Source organism: Neoarius graeffei, chromosome 8 (assembly GCF_027579695.1).
Source record: "Neoarius graeffei isolate fNeoGra1 chromosome 8, fNeoGra1.pri, whole genome shotgun sequence".
In the NCBI taxonomy this organism is placed as follows: domain Eukaryota; kingdom Metazoa; phylum Chordata; class Actinopteri; order Siluriformes; family Ariidae; genus Neoarius; species Neoarius graeffei.
Window position 1 is genome coordinate 15,925,396 of NC_083576.1, and position 22,656 is coordinate 15,948,051.

Consider the following 22,656-nt stretch of genomic DNA (forward strand, 5'->3'; position numbering starts at 1 on the left):
GGTTCAACTGATAATTTAACATACGTGGCTAATATTGGGGTATTATTCATAGGTTTTGCATAAACAAGTAGACGAGTTGACGAATACATTCACTTGTCCCTGTTGTGGGAAAATGTCAACTAGTCAGCATGGTGGGGGAAAAAAAAATCTCATCTCATCTCATTATCTGTAGCCGCTTTATCCTGTTCTACAGGGTCGCAGGCAAGCTGGAGCCTATCCCAGCTGACTACAGGCGAAAGGCGGGGTACACCCTGGACAAGTCGCCAGGTCATCACAGGGCTGACATATAGACACAGACAACCATTCACACTCACGGTCAATTTAGAGCAGACCTGGGCATTTTACGGCCCGCGGGCCGCATCCGGCCCTTTGGTTCATTCTGACCGGCCCGCGTAAGGTTAATTAGAAATTACAAAATAAACGTATTTTCTAATTTTACCTCATGCATGGACTGACTGTGCATTGCTTTTATTTTGAAGTTGTGTTCAACAAAAACGCAATGCGTGCGACATGAACATGACATGAAATCCCACGAAACCTAATCCCGCGATAACTACTTCCGAAAAAAAAAGAGATAACTACTTCCGTAATTTGTCCAGACCAACCACAAACTTGTACGTCATCCTTCAAACAGTCCAGCCAATCACATAGTGTGATGTCACCAGCAGGCGCCGGAGCCCGAGCCGATCTCCGGCGAAAAACACCAAATGAGGTGATTAGACTACAAATGTGGGCATCATTATTATAATATGATGTATCTTGCTTGATATTTGGAGTAGAAAGACAATATTGTGATGTCTTTATTGTGTTTTGGGGTGAATGTGACTGAAAAAAAATTGGTACAAACGTTCACATTTTGTTAACCATTGTTTTGGGAAATTTGATTGAATAAATGACATTTTTTGTAAGGCAACCTCGTTTTTTCCACACTCTTACCAGTCTTAGCAGCTTGTAAAAACAATGTTATTTACTGCTTTATATAAAGAAATACAATTAATATTATGCAGAATTTAGTTCAGCCTTTTGGTCCGGCCCTCCACAAAATTTTCTGTTTCTCATGTGGCCCCATGGAAAAAATAATTGCCCACCCCTGATTTAGAGTCACCAGTTAACCTAACCTGCATGTCTTTGGACTGTGGGGGAAACCGGAGCACCCGGAGGAAACCCACGCGGACACGGGGAGAACATGCAAACTCCGCACAGAAAGGCCCTCGCCAGCCACAGGGCTCGAACCTGGACCTTTTTGCTGTGAGGTGACAGCGCTAACCACTACACCACCGTGCCGCCCCGGAAATAAATAAATAAACAGTGATGATGATAGTAAAGAAATGCAAACAGGGTGGTAAATAAGTAGATATTCAAATATTTCCGAGTACATGAAACCAGTTCTAATCAACTACACATTGGGAAAGGGATTTGCCAATTTATTTTCCTTTAACGGAATGTTATCACTTTCATATCACTTGGTATGACGTGATATCTTTATACCATCCGCTCCTAAAGGCGTTCCTTACACAGTTCAAGTTGTGTTTGAATGAATTATCCAATCCCATTCAGCTAGCGGAAAGCCTATATGCCTGCATGATTCAAATTTGGGGTCATTATAAGCTTGAAGAAGCCTGCAGAATTCAAAAATGAATGCAGAACATCATGCTTTTTGCAGAATTAAAATATCTTTGTCCGTTCTTGAGATATTACAAATCAAAGATTGAAAATACGGCTTAATTTTTAGAAAACTGACGTAATATTCTGTATGAGGATCACATGGTCCAAAATGGGTCTCATTAACGAATGAGATCAATTTTTTTTTTCTTGATAACGTTTTTATTTTTCAACCTATTTACATGGACATTGGCAGGCACATAGATGGTTGTATATTGAATAGAAAGTTTGAAACATTAATAAAAACAAATTACGCAAATTAGGATTTAATTTGTATCAATTATGCTAATTAGGTAAAATGTTAAATCGGTACACTCAGTAAAAAAGTCATAAAAGATTATTTCTAATACCCTCTTTGTGCTCTTCAGGCCTTTGTATTTCTCAAAAGCAGGGCCTACTAGTGTTTATATTAAAAAATATAAATGATTATTTTGATTAATATTCACAGCTTTCAAGGGCGAACCTCGAAAAAACTGTGTGAGCCACATCCAATAAACAATTCCAATTAATTGAATTGAAATTGACACTTGCGTTTCTGACTTCCGTTTTTTAAAATATCATTCCGACCACTAAGATTTCAATATTTTTCATCAAAACAACTACAGTTATATTCTAAAATAGTTATTTATTTACATGAATCAGTTTGATTTGAAAAAAAAAGTAGGTAAAGCTATGAAAACTATAAAGCTATAAAGTCTCCCATGAATCATAACATCAAAACTACCGGTAGCAGACGGAAAATTCTGCTGAATGCTCCATCAGAAACAGTGAGAGCGAGAGATCATCCCTATAAAAGTTATCTGATTGATATTCACGAGTAATCCAGTCAGAAACCGATCAAAAGAGAGAGAGAGAGCCTGACCGCTTTCCTGTGACTCAAAAAGCACCGGCAGTTTCCTGACGTCACGCGAGCAGAGAGTTTTTACTCTGTTGTACCAACTTCAACCTGCCGTTACTCCCAAAGTACTGAACAGATCTTAACGAGATAAAATTTTGTGAAGAGCAGAGATAAGCTTTTTAATGATAGTATTCATGATAGCAAATATTCAAGAGTTAAGCAATGACAGATTTGTAAACTTAGATGAGCATCTGCAGGGACAATTTTCACAGCACAGCCAGTGAGCGTCTGATATGCCTACTGTAAGTATATCATTCTCCATCCAAGGAAGGGCGATCATTAGCTATAAGTAGCGTGACCAGACGTCCCGGTTTGACCGGGACAGTCCCGATTTTGAGTTGTGTGTCCCCAGTCCCGACAAAGGTCCGTCAGGATGCTGAAATGTCCCGGTTTACACCAAACACTAACAAACTGTCCCGGTTACAGTGATCATATATAGCCAACGAGATGTCAATAAAGCTTCTAGCAATTCAGCATCAATGTGCGTGTGTGCACAGTCAACCTTACAGTGTATCTATTTGTACAATGTTACAATATAGAGGCCGTGTTATAACGTTTTTTTTCGCTAGCGGCTGTCAACTACTACGCGACAATGCCGAACGGATGAGCGCTGGGCCGAGATGTTCGCGCACTTCAAGAGTAGGGAGATTCCTTACAGCAATGTCAGCCAGCTTTGCCAGTTTGCCATGTGCCTACCTGGCACCAATGCTCCAGTTGAGCGAATATTTTCACTCATGAGCAACACCTGGACTGACGAGAGGAATCGCATGACCGTGCCTACTCTCAAAGCCTTGCTCATTACCCGGGCCAATTTCGACGATACTTGCTCGCAGTTTCACAGCAGGCTCTCGGGCAATAAAGCACTACTGGAGCAAATTCACTCATCATGTAAATATATGCAATAAAATGGCATCTTCTTTAGGGTGGGTGGGTGGGTGGATGTGTTTCTGAAACATTTTTTGTTGTCTTTCATCCGTTTCATCTGTCTTTAATCTGTATCACAGATTGCCTTGACTTGTTTGATGCTGCTGTCAACTCAGGGTTCACGTTTTCAAAATAGTTAATAGTAGTGCTGTCAAGCGATTAAAATATTTAATCGCGATTAATGTCGTGACAGTCATAGTTAACTCGCGATTAATCGCAATTTAATCGCACATTTTTGTCACATAAAAAAACATTGTAATTCTCTTATCAGCATAAAAAAGTGAATGGGCTTGCTTTGTACCAATGTTTTTTTTTTATTGCAAAGCATAACACGTCTTGACACAGCCACTGCAAAGTGAAACCTAAGCTGAGCACCGGCGCGGGGCTAGCAAGAGAACCATGAGTGAAATGATCTACTGTTTGAGTTAGTCTACAACTCTAATCAGAGAGATAGGTTACACAGTGACGGTAGGCTTGACATGCTTGATTATAATATAAAGTACACTATTATATTAAGTTTAAGTTGTTCGTTGATAAATATTGCATTGAATCTGATCTTTACTGTTTCAGCTCACTTAACACATTTTGTACTTTTACACTTTCTGCCTGTTGATGCGTCGTGCTGTCCAATCAGAGGCGGCCAAATTTGCATATTACAGGAAGGATTTCTGGGATAGCATTGAGTTTACAGTTCAGAGGGATCTGGCTTCTTTAGATGCTGTCTTCTTAAAACTGAATAAATATTTAAAAAGAGCCAAATGAGCCAGTCTTTTGAACGGCTCTTTTCAAAGAATGGATCACAAACGCTACGTTCACACTGCAAGGCTTAATGCTCAATTACGATTTTTTTGTGAAATCCGATTTTTTTGTGAGGTCGTTCACATTAACAAATATATGCGACTTGTATGTGATCCTCAGTATGAACGAAAAGCGACCTAAAAGTGTTCCGCATGCGCATTGCAGGATACGACGACGTCACACGCAGTGAGCATGGCCAGTGTTTACGGAAGTAAAACCGCCCGGTTGCGGTATGACCCATCCAATCTAGCTTGAATAGCTGCATCCCCCCAAATGGAAATCAGCTCCCTAACCTCTGCGTCCTTCCATTGAGAAGATTCAGAATCTTCACAGCCCGAAGCGTCCCTCGCATTGATGTCATGCGCAGGGGCGCAGATACGTTTTTTGAACTGGGGGGGACAAAGCTGCCAGCAAACCAACCCCAACCCCGATATGCCTGTCAAACTTCTTGTGGGTTACCATAGCAACCAAGCTCGAGCTCGCAACCTGTGCAGTCTGCGCAGCTCAACCAACCGAATATCAGTCTTTGTTTTGTTTTATGTGAGTTGTTGCAACTATGTATGTACTGCTGTGCACCTCAATAAACTGAATGGTAATTAGTCTTTTGATTTTTCCGTGAGGTTTGCCTTATGCAAAGAAAGACAGCATAGACGTTTTTTCCTCCCTATAAGTGGGGGGGACCGAACGAAGTGAATTGAAATCTGGGTGGGATGAATCCCAGCCGTCCCCCCCTCTATCTGCGCCCGTGATTATGCGCCATGTTGTTGTAACTTTTTTTGAGAGACCCGCCGCCTACTTCAGCGCAGAATAGTGACGTTTGTGGCTTGTTGATGACGTGTAAGTCGGATGAATGCGACCTGGCGGTTCAGACTGAAGTCGCATATGAAAAGAGCGGATAGGAATCGGAATTAGGACCACATATCCAAACGGCCTGGGTCGGATTTGAAAAAACGGATCTGTGTCGTTCATATTGTCAATAAAAGATCGGATACAGGTCACATATGAGCGAAAAGATCGGATTTGAGTCACTTCAGCCTGCAGTGTGAACATAGCCAAAGATGCGGATCCCATCAAAGAGCCATAAATCCCGTCTCTACTAGCGCACCCTGCCCGTGCTGGTTCTTTGAGGGAGGAGGGCAGAGGACTCTGGCTGTGCGGGGCGTGGCATTACAGTCTAGCTGCTATCGGTTTTCTAAGCAAAGTCTCTGTTCCAAGTTCCTGGCAGTTTCAAAAGCTTATGAAAAACCTACATCATGTCACAGAGCGTTAATCTCGCGATAAAAAAATTATCGCCGTTAAAATTGAGTCAAGTTAACGTGTTAATAACGCGACATTTTTGACAGCACTAGTTAATAGCCTACACTGGTTAAGATTAAACAGAGGCATTTTGGGTAAAGGTTCGGAGGTGACAACGATTAGGCTCATGCGCTCGTTCCTGTTACAATGCATAGCCTATTGTTTAAAAAAAAAAGTTCATCGCATAAAATGTTGATGTTAATATGCAAGCAATGCATTTTCTTGGCGTTTTCACAAAGGTGAAATAAATCAGTTGAAATTTAGGCTATTGGCCTATTCCCTACCATCACATCTGTTGTCTGATTTTCTTACTTTAACTGAATTGTGATAGAAGTACATGTAGATAACAAGAAAATACTTGATTATTCTCTGAAATGTTGATACAAGTGAGCTTCTACAAAATGATAAAAGCACCTGTCTGAGCCATGGTTTGAGCCGGCGCATGTGTACATCAAAACGCGTGTGCATGCACGAGTATCACGGTCACACGCAAAGTGTCCCGGTTTTAGACTCAGGAAATCTGGTCACCCTAGCTATAAGAATGGCTTTGTTGATGGACATGAGCTGCCATGCTGTGCACTCCCAGTTTCAGAATCAATTGAAGTGATGATTGAGATGTTCTTTGTTGTTGTTCGCATTTAACTGCACTATTAGCCTCAAAAGAGCAATGCTCTGAATCAGTTTTTGCTTTGACTATGAGAAAGTTGAGTGTTTTTTTTAATTATTGGTCAACTAGTAAAAATGAATAGTCATTACATTCTATCTATCCACACACAATAGTTGTTCGGTAGACCAAAGAGGACTGTACATCAAATCAAAGTCCTTCCTGCACCATACATGGCGTGTTTGGTGGTGCCGATCTCCGTTTCATAGCCCTCAGCCTCTAGCCTATTACATAGCTAGGGTTACAGTGGGGGGCTGGTCCTCTGGTAACCATGTCTACGTTCACACTGCAGGCTGAAGTGACTCAAATCCGATTTTTTCGCCCATATGTGACCTGTATCCGATCTTTTATTGACAATATGAACGACACAGATCCGATTTTTTTCAAATCCGACCCAGGCCGTTTGGATATGTGGTCCTAATTCCGATTCCTATCCGATCTTTTCATATGCGACTTCAGTCTGAACCGCCAGGTCGCATTCATCCGACTTACACGTCATCAACAAGCCACAAACGTCACTATTTTGCGCTGAAGTAGGCGGCGGGTCTCTCAAAAAAAGTTACAACAACATGGCGCATGACATCAATGCGACTCCGCACCCACACGTTCCTTTGAACGGAGGTTGCAGTCACTACCCCGCAGAACGCCTGAGCCAAAACCCTTGCCCTCTTCCTTCTCAACCTCCTCCTTAACATCAGGCTATTGTGCATGTTCTGGCTCCGTCGCAACAACAACTGCATCATCGCCAGGTACTCCATGCTGGCTACTGTCATACACAGGAAACTTTAGGTTACTTCCGTAAACACTGGCCATGCTCACTGCGTGTGACGTCGTCGTATCCTGCAATGCGCATGCGGAACACTTTTAGGTCGCTTTTCGTTCATACTGAGGATCACATACAAGTCGCATACATTTGTTAATGTGAACGACCTCACAAAAAAATCGGATTTCACAAAAAAATCAGAATCGAGCGTTTTGCCTTGCAGTGTGAACGTAGTGCCTGAGAGTTTGACTCCCCACTCACATCTGTATTGCAGCATGCCTTGCCAGATGGCACCATTTTTATGCTGGTCTTTGGTATGACCCGACCGTGAGTAGAACTCGCAATCTCCCGATCGAGAGGCGGACACGCTAACCACTACGCCACTCACCAGACTGCACATGGTTAATGAAAATTTGCCGAGCATCAAAGTATCGCTCAAAGTTACAAGCAAAACTTTTTTCCCCAGCATGTTTTATGTGAACTTGTCCAGAACCTTTACAGCAATAATAAAAGGTGCATTTCCTTTTCTAATCTGATTAAGAGGGGCAATGTAGCGTGTGCACATTGATGCTGTCTAAGCTGTACTGATTTAAAACCCAGCAGGAATGTGATATCATTAAAAAGTCCCCAAGGTGCTCAGTGCTTCCTGTAACGAGCATTAGCGAAGGCTAATATTTTAGCCTGCAGCTGCTTATAATATTGTTCAGACCTGCATGTTTCATGACAGTGGACACCCAGGCAAACAGGACAGGCCCACGACCTCTGTTATGAACATGTCTTTGGTGGGTGAATGTCCGCCCCAGAATTAATTAAATGTCTAAAATTAGAGCAAGCTACTGCAGTCATGTCAGAGCTCTATTATGATAATTCAAAGAGACAAAGGGAAATGGAGTTCGGAGAGGAACTGACATGTTGTAATTCACAAAATATAGAGTAAAGGACAAAGCTAGCACTAGCACATCTTAGCTTTGGTTGTTGCGATGCACAAGGGCTAGACATTTGAAAACATGATGATACGAATGTTAAGGAGGCAATATTATATGGTTTTTTCATAGGAGTGGTGCTTTCCCCTGTTTATTCCAGTAAGCAGACTGCATTTTTTAATACAGAGAAAGAAAAGTACTTCCAAGAATACAGAGAACATAAAATCCAACCAAATGGTCACTTATCACATCAGGGCTTTCATAGAGCATAAATCAATAATGTGTAATAGTGTATTTATTTTGTGTCAAGGGGCTTAAATACTTACTCTTTCGTGTTGGAGACTTTGTGGTTGTGGATTGGAGAGATACACGGAGGGAGGAGCAAGGCCTCTTTTTCCAGTTTTAACTTCTTCGTCCCACTCAACACCTCACAATGCTCTGACTGCAGGTACAAAAAACACATTTGTTCGTCTACCTTTGCTTTTATTCATACACTAAGTGCAGTCTATATGACCTTCTTTCGGCTGCTTCCGTATGTTCGGGGTCACCACAGTGGATCTGTTCCACATAGGTTTTACACCGGATGCCCTTCCTGACGCAACCCTCCCCAATCTATCCAGGCTTGGGACCGGCACTAAGTATGCACTGGCTTGTACAACCCCAGTGGCTGGGTATTTTACCAAACCTGTATGTCTTTGGACTGTGGAGGAAACCGGAGCACCCGGAGGAAACCCACGCAGACACGGGGAGCACATGCAAACTCCACGCAAGAAAGGCCCTCGCCAGCTGTGAGGTTCAAATCCGGAACCTTCTTGCTGTGAGTTGACAGTGCTAACCCCTACACTGTGTCACCCTAAGTGCAGTCAAATCTAATCTAACCTACAGTCGAGTGCAAAAATCCCTGCCTGGTTTCTAGGCGGAAAAAAAGATACATCTATTGCATGTTCATTTGAGGCAAGGTGAACAGGGTATTAAAAAAAAAAAGCCACAAAACAATAGATAGCACAAGCAACCTTACAATATCCTTCACATCCTCCCCATAGAAGTATTTTTGCACTGGAACAAAAATTCAAATTCTCATCTCATTATCTCTAGCCGCTTTATCCTTCTACAGGGTCGCAGGCAAGCTGGAGCCTATCCCAGCTGACTACGGGCGAAAGGCGGGGTTCACCCTGGACAAGTCGCCAGGTCATCGCAGGGCTGACACATAGACACAGACAACCATTCACACTCACATTCACACCTACGCTCAATTTAGAGTCACCAGTTAACCTAACCTGCATGTCTTTGGACTGTGGGGGAAACTGGAGCACCCGGAGGAAACCCACGCAGACACGGGGAGAACATGCAAACTCCGCACAGAAAGGCCCTCGCCGGCCACGGGGCTCGAACCCGGACCTTCTTGCTGTGAGGCGACAGCGCTAACCACTACACCACCGTGCCACCAAAATTTAAATTTATTTAAGCAAATAAATACATTTATTTAATTATTTGTTGAAGTAAATATGCATAAATTTGTATACAATTTGCATATTTGTATAAGTCAAACTGGTTTAAAATAATGACAGGTTCAAAAACTAAACAAGCCCTAAAACTGAAACACTGTCATAAAGCTGGATAAGCAGATATAAAGACATTCTTAAAGCTAGACTACCTTTCAGATTTTTCAAGTGTAGGCCATAAAAAGAATTTTCCCCGACACCCAATTATTTTTGTTCAGTGGACCGAAAGCTACTGAATTCGAATCGCACACTTCCAATTTTATTATTATTATTATTATTATTATTATTATTATTATTATTATTATTATTTTTTAAATAGAACAAGTAATGAATTTAGAGCTACGTGGCCCTAAATTCTCTGCTATTTTTTTCCTGCTTCACCATGACTCAATTCAAAATACTACGTCATGCATCACGTGGCGGGCTTTCCCCGTTTGCACAAGGCATTGTGGGATACAAATTTGAAACAGGAGAGAAAAATGGAGGACGTGAGTGTGCGAATGAAACGTGAAAGACCGACTACATTAACGGAAAGAAAGCGAGAAGAAAAGACGTTATGTTATATACGAAGGAAAGGAAACGCAGGACCAAACTAATAAATATCGGCGCTAATAACCAAACTAATAAATATCGGAATCCATAATTCAGAAATTCCAGGCATCACAAAAAAGTAATCGTTTTTCTTTCATAATCATTTTGTCAATCATATTTCAGGGAAATGATGGACTCAATCAGAACACTCAAACATTAAGAATATGAGTGGAATGTAAAGGAAATGTGGCACCAAGAATCCAAGGTATGCTTGGGTTACAAGGCTATAAGGAGGCTGAGCTCAATCTGTGTCCCGCACTTGGATCTGTACAAAGTAACAGAAATCCATTCAAGTAAATAAAGATTTACAGACAACGTCCAGCTTTTCTAAGTCGTTACTTTTCAGTAAGCCCAAGCTTTTATGTTTTAAGACTGTAATCACCGTTCTGTTTTTGAAAGTAGGATTATTTTACACTGAAAAAAAAAACCCCACCCATGCAAAAGAAAGGAAGGGTCATAAATTCCTCACATACCTCTATAAACTTCAGTTGTACTATTGTTATTCCAATACTGCACTAAATGTAATGTGAAAATCTTGTAAGATCTTATAAAGAGGGTGGGCACTTGCCTTGTGTTTCCTCTTTGACTTGCTAGTGGGTTTCTCTGATGGAATGGAGGCTGGTGACTGCTGTCTCCTGTGCTTGAAGTTGGTCTCTCGACACTCAGCCTTGGCAGGGAGTGGCTCAGGTGGATCCTGCCCAGGAATCCGTGACAGGAGGCTGAGCTCAATCTTAACCCACAGGGATTTAATGTCCTCAAAGTCTCTCAGTGGTGACAGAAGCTCATTCTGTACCATGGAGATGGGCGAGAACAGGGGCTCCTCCAGCAGGTCAGGGGCAGCTGGGTCTGGTATGGAGGTACTGCTGGTGCTGGCAAGACTGCTGACACTCAGGATATTGCTGTTGCAGTCCTTGGATTTAAAGTTCAGGCTGCTAGGGCCAGGGCAGGGAAGATGCACTTTTGAAATTTCCTCAGGGTCCGAGTGACATTCCGATGAGGATGACTCAGTTTCAATAAACTCCTTTGATTTGGGGATGATCTTACTAGGCCCTCTGTGCTTCTTTTTGTCTGGAGCTGTGCTGATAGCGGAGGTGGTAGGGGCGGCAGGTGTGGTCACTGTAGTGGATCGGGGTTCCTTTCTGGGGGCAGTCTTGCCCCCTGGGGCCTTGCCTCTAGGTTTTGGTGGTTCTAAAGGTGGAGGTTCTTTCTCCTTTGGTGTAGTGCTGGAGTTGACAGGTCTGGGCCAGTTGTGCTCCTCACTGTTTGAGGACTGTTCAACTTTCTTCGGTTGTTTCTTGCCTGTGCTTCTCCTGGAAGGAGGCAGGTCAACTGAAGCTGGGGCCTTCACTTTGGTACCCTTACCATCGGGACCTTTCTGGCCTGTTTTAGGCTTGGCCTTTTCTCGGATGGGACTGAGCAAGGTCCGGTCTTTGGGATCTGCTTGTGCCAGAGCTGCACTGGGCTTGCTCTTACTACAGCTTTGGTTCTCTGTAGCTTGGCCATCCTCAGGCTGAGAGCTTCCAAGTCCATGGCTTTCTGACTGTGTATTGGCAAGGGGCTTATTGTGAGGGTTGACTTTGTTCAACCATTTGTCCAGCTGCCATTTGTTTGTTGATGGTGGTTCAGGCTTTAGAAGAAAGAAATTCCTTTGTAAATGTTTTGAGAAATCTCATCTGTCTATCATCATTTGTAACATTTTTTAAAACTTTCTCAGAAATGCTATGCCTAGTGATGGATTAACATTGTTGAATACAAATGCAATAGAACAATTGTCTCAAAACATATGCAACCAATAATTCTAATGGTCCATATCTATGTGAACATCATCTGTCTCAGTGGTGATTCATAAGAATGATGATGATTCAGTCATATGACTTTCACAGACCAATGCGCTACTATGACGATGTGAAGAGGCAATAACAAAAGGGAATCGTAAAACTCCTGAATGGCAGATAAACTCACTGGTGCATTGTCCTCAACTCTCGACTGCAAAGAAGATGATGTTTTCATCACCCATATTATCTCACATCATTTGTTTTGTAACATTATGCTCTGAGACATGTAAAAATCTTTCATCTGGAACCATAAAACCTGCCTTGAATGATAGTAAATCACTTGGAAAAAGAAACCACAAAGACGAATCTAAATGAACCATTAAAACCAGAGAGGGTGGAAGATGTTCAACAGACTTTTCCATCTGATCTGTACCTGCTTTCATACAGAAAAAAAAAATCCCTCCTTATTTTATTCACATTTAAAAGCCACACTTTTTTTTTCTGATCTCATCTGTTATAGATCTATGCCAATACAAACAAAAAACTTGGAAATTGAACAGAACAAGCAGAGATGATAAATTGACAATCGTGCATGTCCATATTTTGCAGGCCTCTTGAACTATTCCTGTTAAAACATTACAACTGTGAATTGCAGCTTGAAAGAAAAAAGGAATATCTTTCCAATGGGCAGAACATTTACAGCCTGCAGATATGAATCCCCCAGATGGACAGCAATCAATTATATACTGAGGTGATGAGAATAGGGGTGTTCACTTTTGGTAAATGCACTCAAGATGCCCAGGGAAGGCCACAGAGGGGCAACTTTCAAGCTACCAATTACAAATTTAAGAGAGTTTTTCAGACATCTGGTTTTACTCCCATACTGGGAACACGGTGGATTTTGTCCTCTGTCTTTTGCAGTCTCATCTCATCTCATCTCATCTCATCTCATCTCATTATCTCTAGCCGCTTTATCCTGTTCTACAGGGTCGCAGGCAAGCTGGAGCCTATCCCAGCTGACTACGGGCAAAAGGCGGGGTACACCCTGGACAAGTCGTCAGGTCATCACAGGGCTGACACATAGACACAGACAACCATTCACACTCACATTCACACCTACGGTCAATTTAGAGTCACCAGTTAACCTAACCTGCATGTCTTTGGACTGTGGGGGAAACCGGAGCACCCGGAGGAAACCCACGCGGACACGGGGAGAACATGCAAACTCCACATAGAAAGGCCCTCACCGGCCATGGGGCTCAAACCCGGACCTTCATGCTGTGAGGCGACAGCGCTAACCACTACACCACCGTGCCACCCGTCTTTTGCAGTAGTTTAAAAAAAACCTCTTCACCTTGATCCCAGGGGCATTTCTGCGATGTTGAATTGTCAAAAATTGTGACTAATAATTATATATTTTTACTTATATCCCTGCTGCTTTTTACACAAAGTGACTTACAACTGAGACAGGATACAACCATAGCAGTTTAGGGCCTTGCTCAATGGCCCAGTAACAGCAGCTTGAACTCACCACCTTCCAACTGGTCCCAGTGTCTTCACCATTGAGCTATCACTGTCTGGTGACCAAGTCCAACATGTTAATACACCACTCAGACATCAAACAGCAATTTTATTTAAATGTATCTCGTCTCTTTTTTTCTTGGATTTTACCCCATTTTCTCCAAAATTTTGCAAATGACAATTCATGCTCACAAACAAGTTATTTCCTAATACATGACAGCTACCTACTGGGGAGGATAAGGATTATCCTGATTGAGAAATCCATTAATTCATTTTCAGTAACTACTTTAGTTTGAGTCATGGAAGACCCAGAGCCTATGTCGGGAACACTGGGCATCAAGCAATAATACACTTTGGATGGGATGCCAATTCATTTCAGGACATCATGCGCACACATTCACACACTCATTCACCACTAGGAGAAACCCAGAATAGACAATCTGGGTGGGGGCAAAACACAGAACTCCACACAGACAATAACCTGTGTTCATGATCAAACTAGAGACCTTAAAGATGTCGGTGGAAATATTCCCTAGTGCACCTTGAGGAACATACCGTACTGTGCTTTAATTTTTGCCTCGGGTTCATACCTCTGGTGTAGTGGCGCGGGACGCTCGGTTGCATTCGCTGTCACTGGAACTGCTTTCACTGTCAGAGTCAGACTCAGAGCTGCTTTCGGATTCGCTGGAGCTCCCAGAAGCCCCACTGGAGTGGCCACCTGGATCAGTGCTCCGTGGTGTGGGCCCTGGAAGGCTGCAAACACACATACGAAAGAAGAGAACAACATTCACATTTTAGACCATTAAATCTACAGAAATCTGCAAATGGGTGTCGCAATAAGGGTGGTATGGCAGTGTAGTGGTTAGCACTGTCATCTCACAGCAAGAAGGTTCTGGGTTTGAGCCCAGTGGTCGACGGGGGCCTTTCTGTGTGGAGTTTGCATGTTCTCCCTGTGTCTGCATGGGTTTCTTCCGGGTGCTCCGGTTTCCCCCACAGTCCAAAGACATGCAGGTGAGACTAATTGGTGAGTCTAAGGGTGTATTCAGACCAGGATAGTTCGATAGTTCACTTGCTCTGGTCCGAACCAAATGTTTTTTTTAAATATTTTTTCATTTTGGTGCGGTTCGCTTTCACACTGTACATTTTAGTAAGCGGACCAAAATCTGTCAACAAAGCCACGCGCCCTGAGGTCGTTCAGCTATTGGTCAGAGACGACACGTGCACAAAGCGTTAAGTTCAAAAGTAGTCATGGAGGCTTTCCGTGCTGTTATTCTTTTTAATGTCATCAAAGCTATATGTTTTTTCCAGTTTTTACTGTTTTCACAATTGTGCGATTACTATGCTGTTGTACAAGTAATTTATCAACGACGACGACAAAGGGCAAGGCGGCTACGGAGGATAGCGCTGATGAGTGCACATCATGTTGTGACAGTTCTGGCTCTTCACGCAATAGATGAATTTCTTTTTTGCGTCGCTAGTACCGCCACTTTTTGAAAGAATGTCCCTGATTTTAATGTAGGTCTGACGGAGTTTCTTCACTTTTAGCCGACATTGTTCTGGGGAGCGCGTGAACCCCTTCTCCTTCATTTTCTCACTGAATACAACAAACATGTCGGCATTTTTGTGTGTTCTCTCCAAAAGCTCAGATATGCGGACATCTGCCCATATATCCACAAGGGTACGCGTTTCTTCCTCGGCCCACGTTTGCCCCCTACTCATTTTTTGTACTCTGTAGTCTAGCCTACCACTGGTCTGAATGACTGAACGACTGTTGTAAGGTTCCCTTGACAACCGAAACAGTGTTTGCACTTTGGGGTGGAGTGTCAAGACTCTGTTTCCCATAATGCTCGACAAACGACGGAAGCTCCCGAGGTACAAAAAAGCAAAACTGTCGGATTAGGTCCGGTCTGCTTTCACACCTCCAAAAGATCCGCACCAGGGTTCCTTTGGTCCGGACCGAGTCCGACCTTGCAGCTCGGTCTCGGTCCGCTTGTTTGGTCCGGACCAGAGTTCGGTGGTTTGTATTCAGACCAACCCAAACGGTCCAGACCAAGGGAAATTTGGTTCGTTTGGTTGTTTGGTCCGGACCAAACAACGTAGGTGTGAATACGCCATTAATTAACCGTAGGTGTGAATGGTTGCTTGTCTCTATGTGTCAGCCCTGCAATAACTGGCGACTTGTCCAGGGTGTACCCCGCCTCTCGCCCATAGTCAGCTGGGATAGGCTCCAGCTTGCCTGCGACCCTGCACAGGATAAGCGGTTACGGATAATGGATGGATGGTGTCGCAATGAATAAATTTGTTATTTACAGATGCACCATATCTATGCCCATCATTTATATCAGTGTGGACGTAAATAAGCAATCTAATATGATTATTCAGTCTTCGAAAGTCAATACTGCCAAGAGCTTGTGGAAAATATCTTACAAAATCAACTTCTGTATTACATGCCGCATATGTCAAACATGCCTCAAGTTATTTGCTAAGGTCCAGCTAACTCGGAAGCTATTAGAGAATGTATGATTTATAGCTGAAAACGAGAAAGAGACATGGGCAGCTTGCTCCCCCACCTACTCAGTTATTATTCTATATCATCTCACTGTTCTCCACTGTTGCTCGCCATTATTTATCACTTCATGAAAGACTAGAGAGCTCTAATCCAATAAAATTCTGCATCTCGACATGTCCTCGGCCTCTGACGCCTGTGATTGCTTTACATGGGAGTTAAATGTGCTGGAGGGAGGCAAATTAAATCCCTTCCCAAAGGTCAGATTGGGCTTCTTTATTGTCAGCACGTTGTTATTGTCAGAGAGATGCATCATCTCTTGCTGGGCCAATATTGCTTTGGTCTCGGGGAAAAAAAAAAAGAACCATAGTCAGTAAAATAACTGCTCTATAATAAAGAGAAGCTTGAAGGAGAGCATATTTTAGTCATTGCTTTGAATCTAGGGTGTGGTTGGAGACCACAGCTAACTCAAGAGACCGCAGAGTTTGGCAGTATGTAGTGATGGCATTATTTTGTATCTGCCTGTGCATGTTTTACCCCTATGTTTTGCAAGAGATGGGCAAGAGAGACCCACGTTTCTGATCAAGCTGTAATATGTTAGCAGATTGTGTCAGCCGAAGCACTGCCAATGCTGGAGGCGACCAAGAAGACAGGCAAATATCTCCAGAGAATTGTCCCACAGAGCAAAGGCAGGAGGCCTAGGAATTAGTTTCAAAAAGCAAACACAACAGAGAAGCGATACAAAAACACATTTTCAAAAAATGCGTTTCACAAAAAAAAAAAAAAGTCCCACAGTGACCAATTGTTACTTAACCACTGATACATCTCGAAGAAGAAGCCTTTATTTGTCACAGATACATTCTTATCTTTGCATATGCCAGCTTGTTAGGAGGTTGGGGGTCAGAGCACGATACGGTGTCCCTGGAGCAGAGTTAAGTGCCTTGTTCAAGAGCCCATAAGTGTCAGCTTGGCAGCACTGAGGTTTGAACTGCCAACCTTCTGATCAGTAACCCAAAGCCTTAACCGCTGAGCCACCACTGAAGCCGAGCATTAAACTTATATTCATTTTAATTATATAACTGTTTATTAAACAACAACAACATTAAATCATTGAGTCTCCACTGAAACCACACATTTCGATTAAAAACGTATTATATCTAAAAGCTTTCGGTTCTAAAATCTGATTTCTTGAACTGCGTTCAGAGCCGATGCAAAATCCTTGCTAAATACACCCGTGTGTCCGCAGGACAAGAAGTAAATCACATTTGATCACATTGTTTTTGTGTCAAAGAAAGAAGCCACTCTAGGGCATGCTTTACAGTGACTATCACGGTTAAGGAGGTTTTAGGCAATCTGCTTATACAGATGAATGATAAAATTACTGTAGCGGACACCCTCAAGTGGTTTATTTCTTTATCTCTCATCTCATTATCTCTAGCCGCTTTATCCTTCTACAGGGTCGCAGGCGAGCTGGAGCCTATCCCAGCTGATTACGGGTGAAAGGCGGGGTACACCCTGGACAAGTCGCCAGGTCATCACAGGGCTGACACATAGACACAGACAACCATTCACACTCACATTCACACCTACGGTCAATTTAGAGTCACCAGTTAACCTAACCTGCATGTCTTTGGACTGTGGGGGAAACCGGAGCACCTGGAGGAAACCCACGCGGACATGGGGAGAACATGCAAACTCCACACAGAAAGGCCCTCGCCGGCCCCGGGGCTCAAACCCGGACCTTCTTGCTGTGAGGCGACAGCGCTAACCACTACACCACCGTGCCGCCCCGTTTATTTCTTTATTTATCTTGAAAATGCTTCGAATATTTAAGAACCTCTGGTAACTACTATGTGTCAATCCGCGATATAGAGAGCGTGCACGTGACGTCACGAGGTCACGTGATATTTGTTTATCTGCCATCTTGGACGGCATGGCCGCGCATAGAACTTAAACAAACCCGTTCTAATTATCAAGTGTGTGGGAGTAGATCTTTCGAGAATGGTTATATCTTGTTCAGCATTTGGTTGTACCAATAGACAGGGCCAAAAGGAGGGCCTGTCATTTTATAGATTCCCCGCAGACAAGGAGAGATGCGCAAAATGGGTGTCCGCTGTGCGAAGAGAAAACTGGAACCCCAGTTCTACCAGCCGAATTTGTGGTGAACACTTCATATCAGGTAGGTGTAATCTTCTAATTCAATACTCCTAGTACATCTGTTAAGTTGATTTTCGGATTGAATGATAACTGCATAGTAGGTGATTTGTGATATTTTTTTCAGACAAAAACATACATATTTACAACCCTGTCATTATCTGGAACTGAGTTTAGATTTCGAACATTCTTACGATAAAACGTCCTGCATAGTCTCTTTATGATAAACGTCTTAAGGCCACTTACCCGTGAGGTTATCAAGTAGACTTCCTTCTTCGGAACCTTCCAGAGGTATAGTTGGGATGCCCATCCCGCAACAAAATATTTATAAGCTCTTGTAAGCTTTGAGGGCTTTGCCAGTGTAACACGATTCACGATTAACAAGAAAATTGTAAATGTCGTGGAAGGCCAGATCGGGCAAATCGCCGGCACCGCAGCTCCGAATTTCCCTGAACAAGGATTGCGGCAAGTTGTACGGATCTGCAATCCCCAACCTGGAACACTTTTCCACGTAACGCTGCCTCACATCACCTTCAAGATGCTGAACAAACTTAGACAAGTTATCGCGCGATGTAGATGGGGTATTTTCCGAATTTTCTTGGGGATTACTCCCTGGATCCATTACGCTCGCGCAAGGTAAACAATCCCGAAGCCGTCCAATATGGCGGAGTAAACACGGACGGGTCACGTGACTGCACATCCTCTATAAACCAGGGGTGTTCAGAAAGGAAGGCTGTGGCAACTCTAGGATTCAAACTCATGCTCTCCAAATGATACAGCGAATACTTTTTTCTTTCACTTTCACTCTGAAAGACATATTCAACCCTTCGTTTTTGCCTTAATGGGGTTGACTTTTGGCTGACGGCTGATAACAAGCTGGGAGAATTAGAGAAACAATGCCTGCCAGGATACCATTGTTCACCTTGACCTTGAGTGCTGACCTCTGACCCATAGTCTTTCTAGCTGTCTAGCTCACGTCTTCCACTGACAGAACTACAAGCGGAAAACATATCGGATTATGTCATCCCAATAATCCCCAAACCCACCCCCGTAAACAAACCCATACCGTTGAGCCGATATTCATACAATTCCATAACGTATTAAAAAACTAATTGTTTTGATTCGTAGAAAAGGAAATCCTGACGTACTTGTATATAAACTACTACTCAAATACTGTGTTATCTGATAGCATATACTTGGTTTCAGCATTTATATTTATTTCGTTATTTCTGACCAGTGTACAATAACATGCCAAAATTAAATGATCTTATTAAATGTTTACATGTTTGGTGCAAGTGCGTCATCTTGCCTGCAAAGCCTAGTCATCCTGCCAAGGTTTTCTGTTTTTTTTAATAACATGCTCAATCTGTCCTGAGTGACGTTGTGTATGAGCCATTAATCAACAGCATACGTAGCAGATCCTAAAGCTCTGCCGTGCATGGAGTAGAACAAATAAAGTACCATCATTCATAATTGCAGCTAGTCCTCAAGCTGCGTGAAGATGAAGATCTAGCAAAGTGTAAAAATCATAAATTGATAGCTAGCCTTACGGGAAAGTAAAACCTCCAGTGGTGTTGCCCAGTCCCATGTTTGGTTGACCAAAAACCTCGCGGATGAGACAAAACAAACGACAACTAACATGATTTAATCAAGTATGGTGAGCTAGTTAAGTGCATAAATTCAGATACAAACAAGGATATACATTTCTGAGTATGAGATGACTCGGCAAGTCCTTATCCTTTTCTAAAAACGCGTTTGTGTTTTTGCGCCATTGAACAAGTTGTTGGCCAATGTTGGCTGTGGTGTTTTCAACATTGTACATGAAACGTCTATTTCTTCTCAACCAACAGTACCAATCAAAAGTTTGCACATCTTCTAATTCAATGTTTTATTAATTAAAAGTCATTTTATGTCTTAAAGTAATGATGGATGTCGTTTCTCTTTACTTAGGCCCTGTCCACATGGCAACGGATTCAGGTGAATCTGATAAAATTGTTTATTGTTTCGGCCTGGCGTCCACACGGCACCGGCGTTTTGGGTGCCCCAAAATGCAATCTTTTGAGAACGGGTTCCAGAGTGAAAAAATCTGGCAACGGTGCCGTTGCGAAGTCGTCTGGATGAGTAGAACGGATTTGTTTACGATGACGTCACAACCACATGACTGTCAGTGCTTCAGGCCGGGTAGAAGTGTAACGAACTCGATGCGAGTTGTCAACAAATACTATAGACCCTTTTCAGTCACGTGACCTTCGTAACAGCGACCGCCATTTTGGACATGTAGTGGACTTCGGCTCGAATCGGTTTGAATGCGAGGAAGGCGACAAACATAAAAGAAAAAGGAGCGAGATGCAGAAAACTGTATTTACTAGTTTACTGTAATTATGATCTGGCAGCTATTTACACCGGATCCAGTGTAAATAGCTGCCAGAGCCAACGTCCGAGGTTCCGGAGCCAGCGCTAGCTCGCGGCCGGCCGGAGCCAGCGCTAGCTCGCTAGCTCGGACACTGGCTCCGGCAGCTATTTACACTGGATCCGGTGTAAATAGCTGCCAGATCATAATTACAGTAAACTAGAATGGAATGTTAACAGCAATGTAATGCCTTTTCTGGCTAATTTTATTCGTCTTACCTCCAACAAAGTGGTCACTACACAAGCGTTGGTATGCCGCTATCCATCTTCTCCGTCGGTCAGCATCTACCGGTATCCGATAAAACGATAACCCTTGCCTTGTTTGTTGATGGCTACTACATCCAGGTGCACAACAATATAGTGGCATGATGGAAGTCTTGCTGAAAATAAACACTTTCTTTGCTGCCGTTCCTCAATGTTGGCTGTGGTAAACTACTGGTAGTACATGTCCAAAATGGCGGCCGCGTTTGTCGTGACGTCACGTGAAAAGGGTCCATAACTTGGTTCATGAAACGCGCTTACAAAATATTTTCACTGTGAATATTTATTGTGTAATGGTGCAAAGTGAGAGAGAGAGAGAGAGAGAGAGAGAATAGCCCTTAGGGCAGAGTCTTTAGTCCAAACACTGCGGAAGCAGTACCAAACCGCGCACCGTCCGTGCGCTTTCCAAAAACATAAACAATCCCGCCAGCAAAAATAGGAAAAAAAGGAGCGATCTCACCTCTTCAGATGTTGGTTTAAGTCCGACAATACATTCCTCAAAAAGGGCGTAGAAGAACAAAGTAATCGATCAACGTGTAGCATTCAATTTATTCCGGACCATAAAAGAATTCTGGAGGATATCAGAATGTTGGCGTACCGGCTTCCATCTACCCCCGTTCATTCCTCTCTCTCTCCATCTACCCCCGTTCATTCCTCTTTCCGCGTCTCCATTCAAAAAACGAGCACGTGATTTAAAGGGACTATAGCCATAGGACAGGGAGTGAGAAGGTGTGCGCGTGTGACAGTGACAGGGAAGAACCTAGGCTCATGCTCGCCTTGAATTTCTCTTAAAGTGAAGGCAGAAGAACGTTCAGCGCCTGGCCAGGCTTTCTATGTATTAATTTACATAGATGTTTTAATATGAAATATAAATAAGTGTCTTAGACAATAGATACTATTTTACGCTACTGACTAATAATCAAAACTTTATTAATTTATTAAACTTTATTTACTAATGCTACAGAAGAAGGGGTTTATGCGCATGCGTCTACTTCTTCTATTGTTCTGGTGTCTCCGATGGGACCGTCTTACAGCGCACGTAGAGGTGTGGCATGTGTATTGCATCGTTTTCAGCAAGCGTTGTGTTGCCATATGAACCTGATATTTTACTGATCTGTTGCACATATGGACGCGATATTTAAAAAAAAAAAAAATCTCGTTGCCGTTGTTGTGTGGATGTAGCCTTAGTTGAGCGGTTCTTGACATAATACTGTATGGATTACAACAGCTGTGGTGTTGAATAGGGCGATTTTTATTATTTACTATTTACTGTTTGATCTCAAAACACATTAAGAAGGCAAGAAACTCATCCACTAATTAACTTTTGACGAGGCACAGCTGTTAATTGAAAAGCATTCCAGGTAACTACCTCATGAAGCTGGTTAAGATAATGCTAATAGTGTGTAAAGGGTCATCAAGGTAAACAGTGGCTACTTTGAAGACTCTAAAATATCAAACATATGTTGTTTTTTTTAACACTTTTTTTGTTTACTACATAATTCCTGTAAGCGGCACGGTGGTGTAGTGGTTAGCACTGTCGCCTCACAGCAAGAAGGTTCTGGGTTCGAGCCCTGTGGTCGACGGGGGCCTTTCTGTGTGGAGTTTGCATGTTCTCCCCGTGTCTGCGTGGGTTCCCTACGGGTGCTCCGGTTTCCCCTACAGTCCAAAGACATGCAGGTTAGGCTAATTGGTGGCTCGAAATTGACCGTAGGTGTGAATGGTTGTTTGTCTCTATGTGTCAGCCCTGATGATCTGGCGACTTGTCCAGGGTGAACCCTGCATCTCACCCATAGTCAGCTGGCATAGGCTCCAGCTTGCCTGCGACCCTGCACAGGATAAGCGGTTATGGAGAATGGATGGACATAATTCCATTTATTTTTTTCACGGTCCAAATCCTGCGCTCTGATTGGCTGGCGAGCGGGTCCATATCCTACGGTACGGACCCCAGATACGGACCCCTGTTACGGACCTCTGGTGACTCGCGTTCACAACAACAGCAAATATAGTAG

The 22,656-nt window shown here is 43.0% G+C and overlaps 1 protein-coding gene across 3 annotated transcripts in view; it reads right to left on the reverse strand.

Annotated features, from left to right (window-relative positions):
* Window positions 1–22,656, reverse strand: part of aff2 (AF4/FMR2 family, member 2) — a 601,714-nt gene that overhangs the window by 37,703 nt on the left and 541,355 nt on the right. For all 3 annotated transcript variants that reach the window (XM_060927383.1, XM_060927382.1, XM_060927380.1), the window contains 3 exons: window positions 13,908–14,070; window positions 10,590–11,648; window positions 8,255–8,370 (listed from right to left, as the gene is read on the reverse strand). In XM_060927383.1, the coding sequence (XP_060783366.1) occupies window positions 8,255–8,370; window positions 10,590–11,648; window positions 13,908–14,070 (1,338 nt within the window). The remainder of the gene's footprint in view (window positions 1–8,254; window positions 8,371–10,589; window positions 11,649–13,907; window positions 14,071–22,656) is intronic.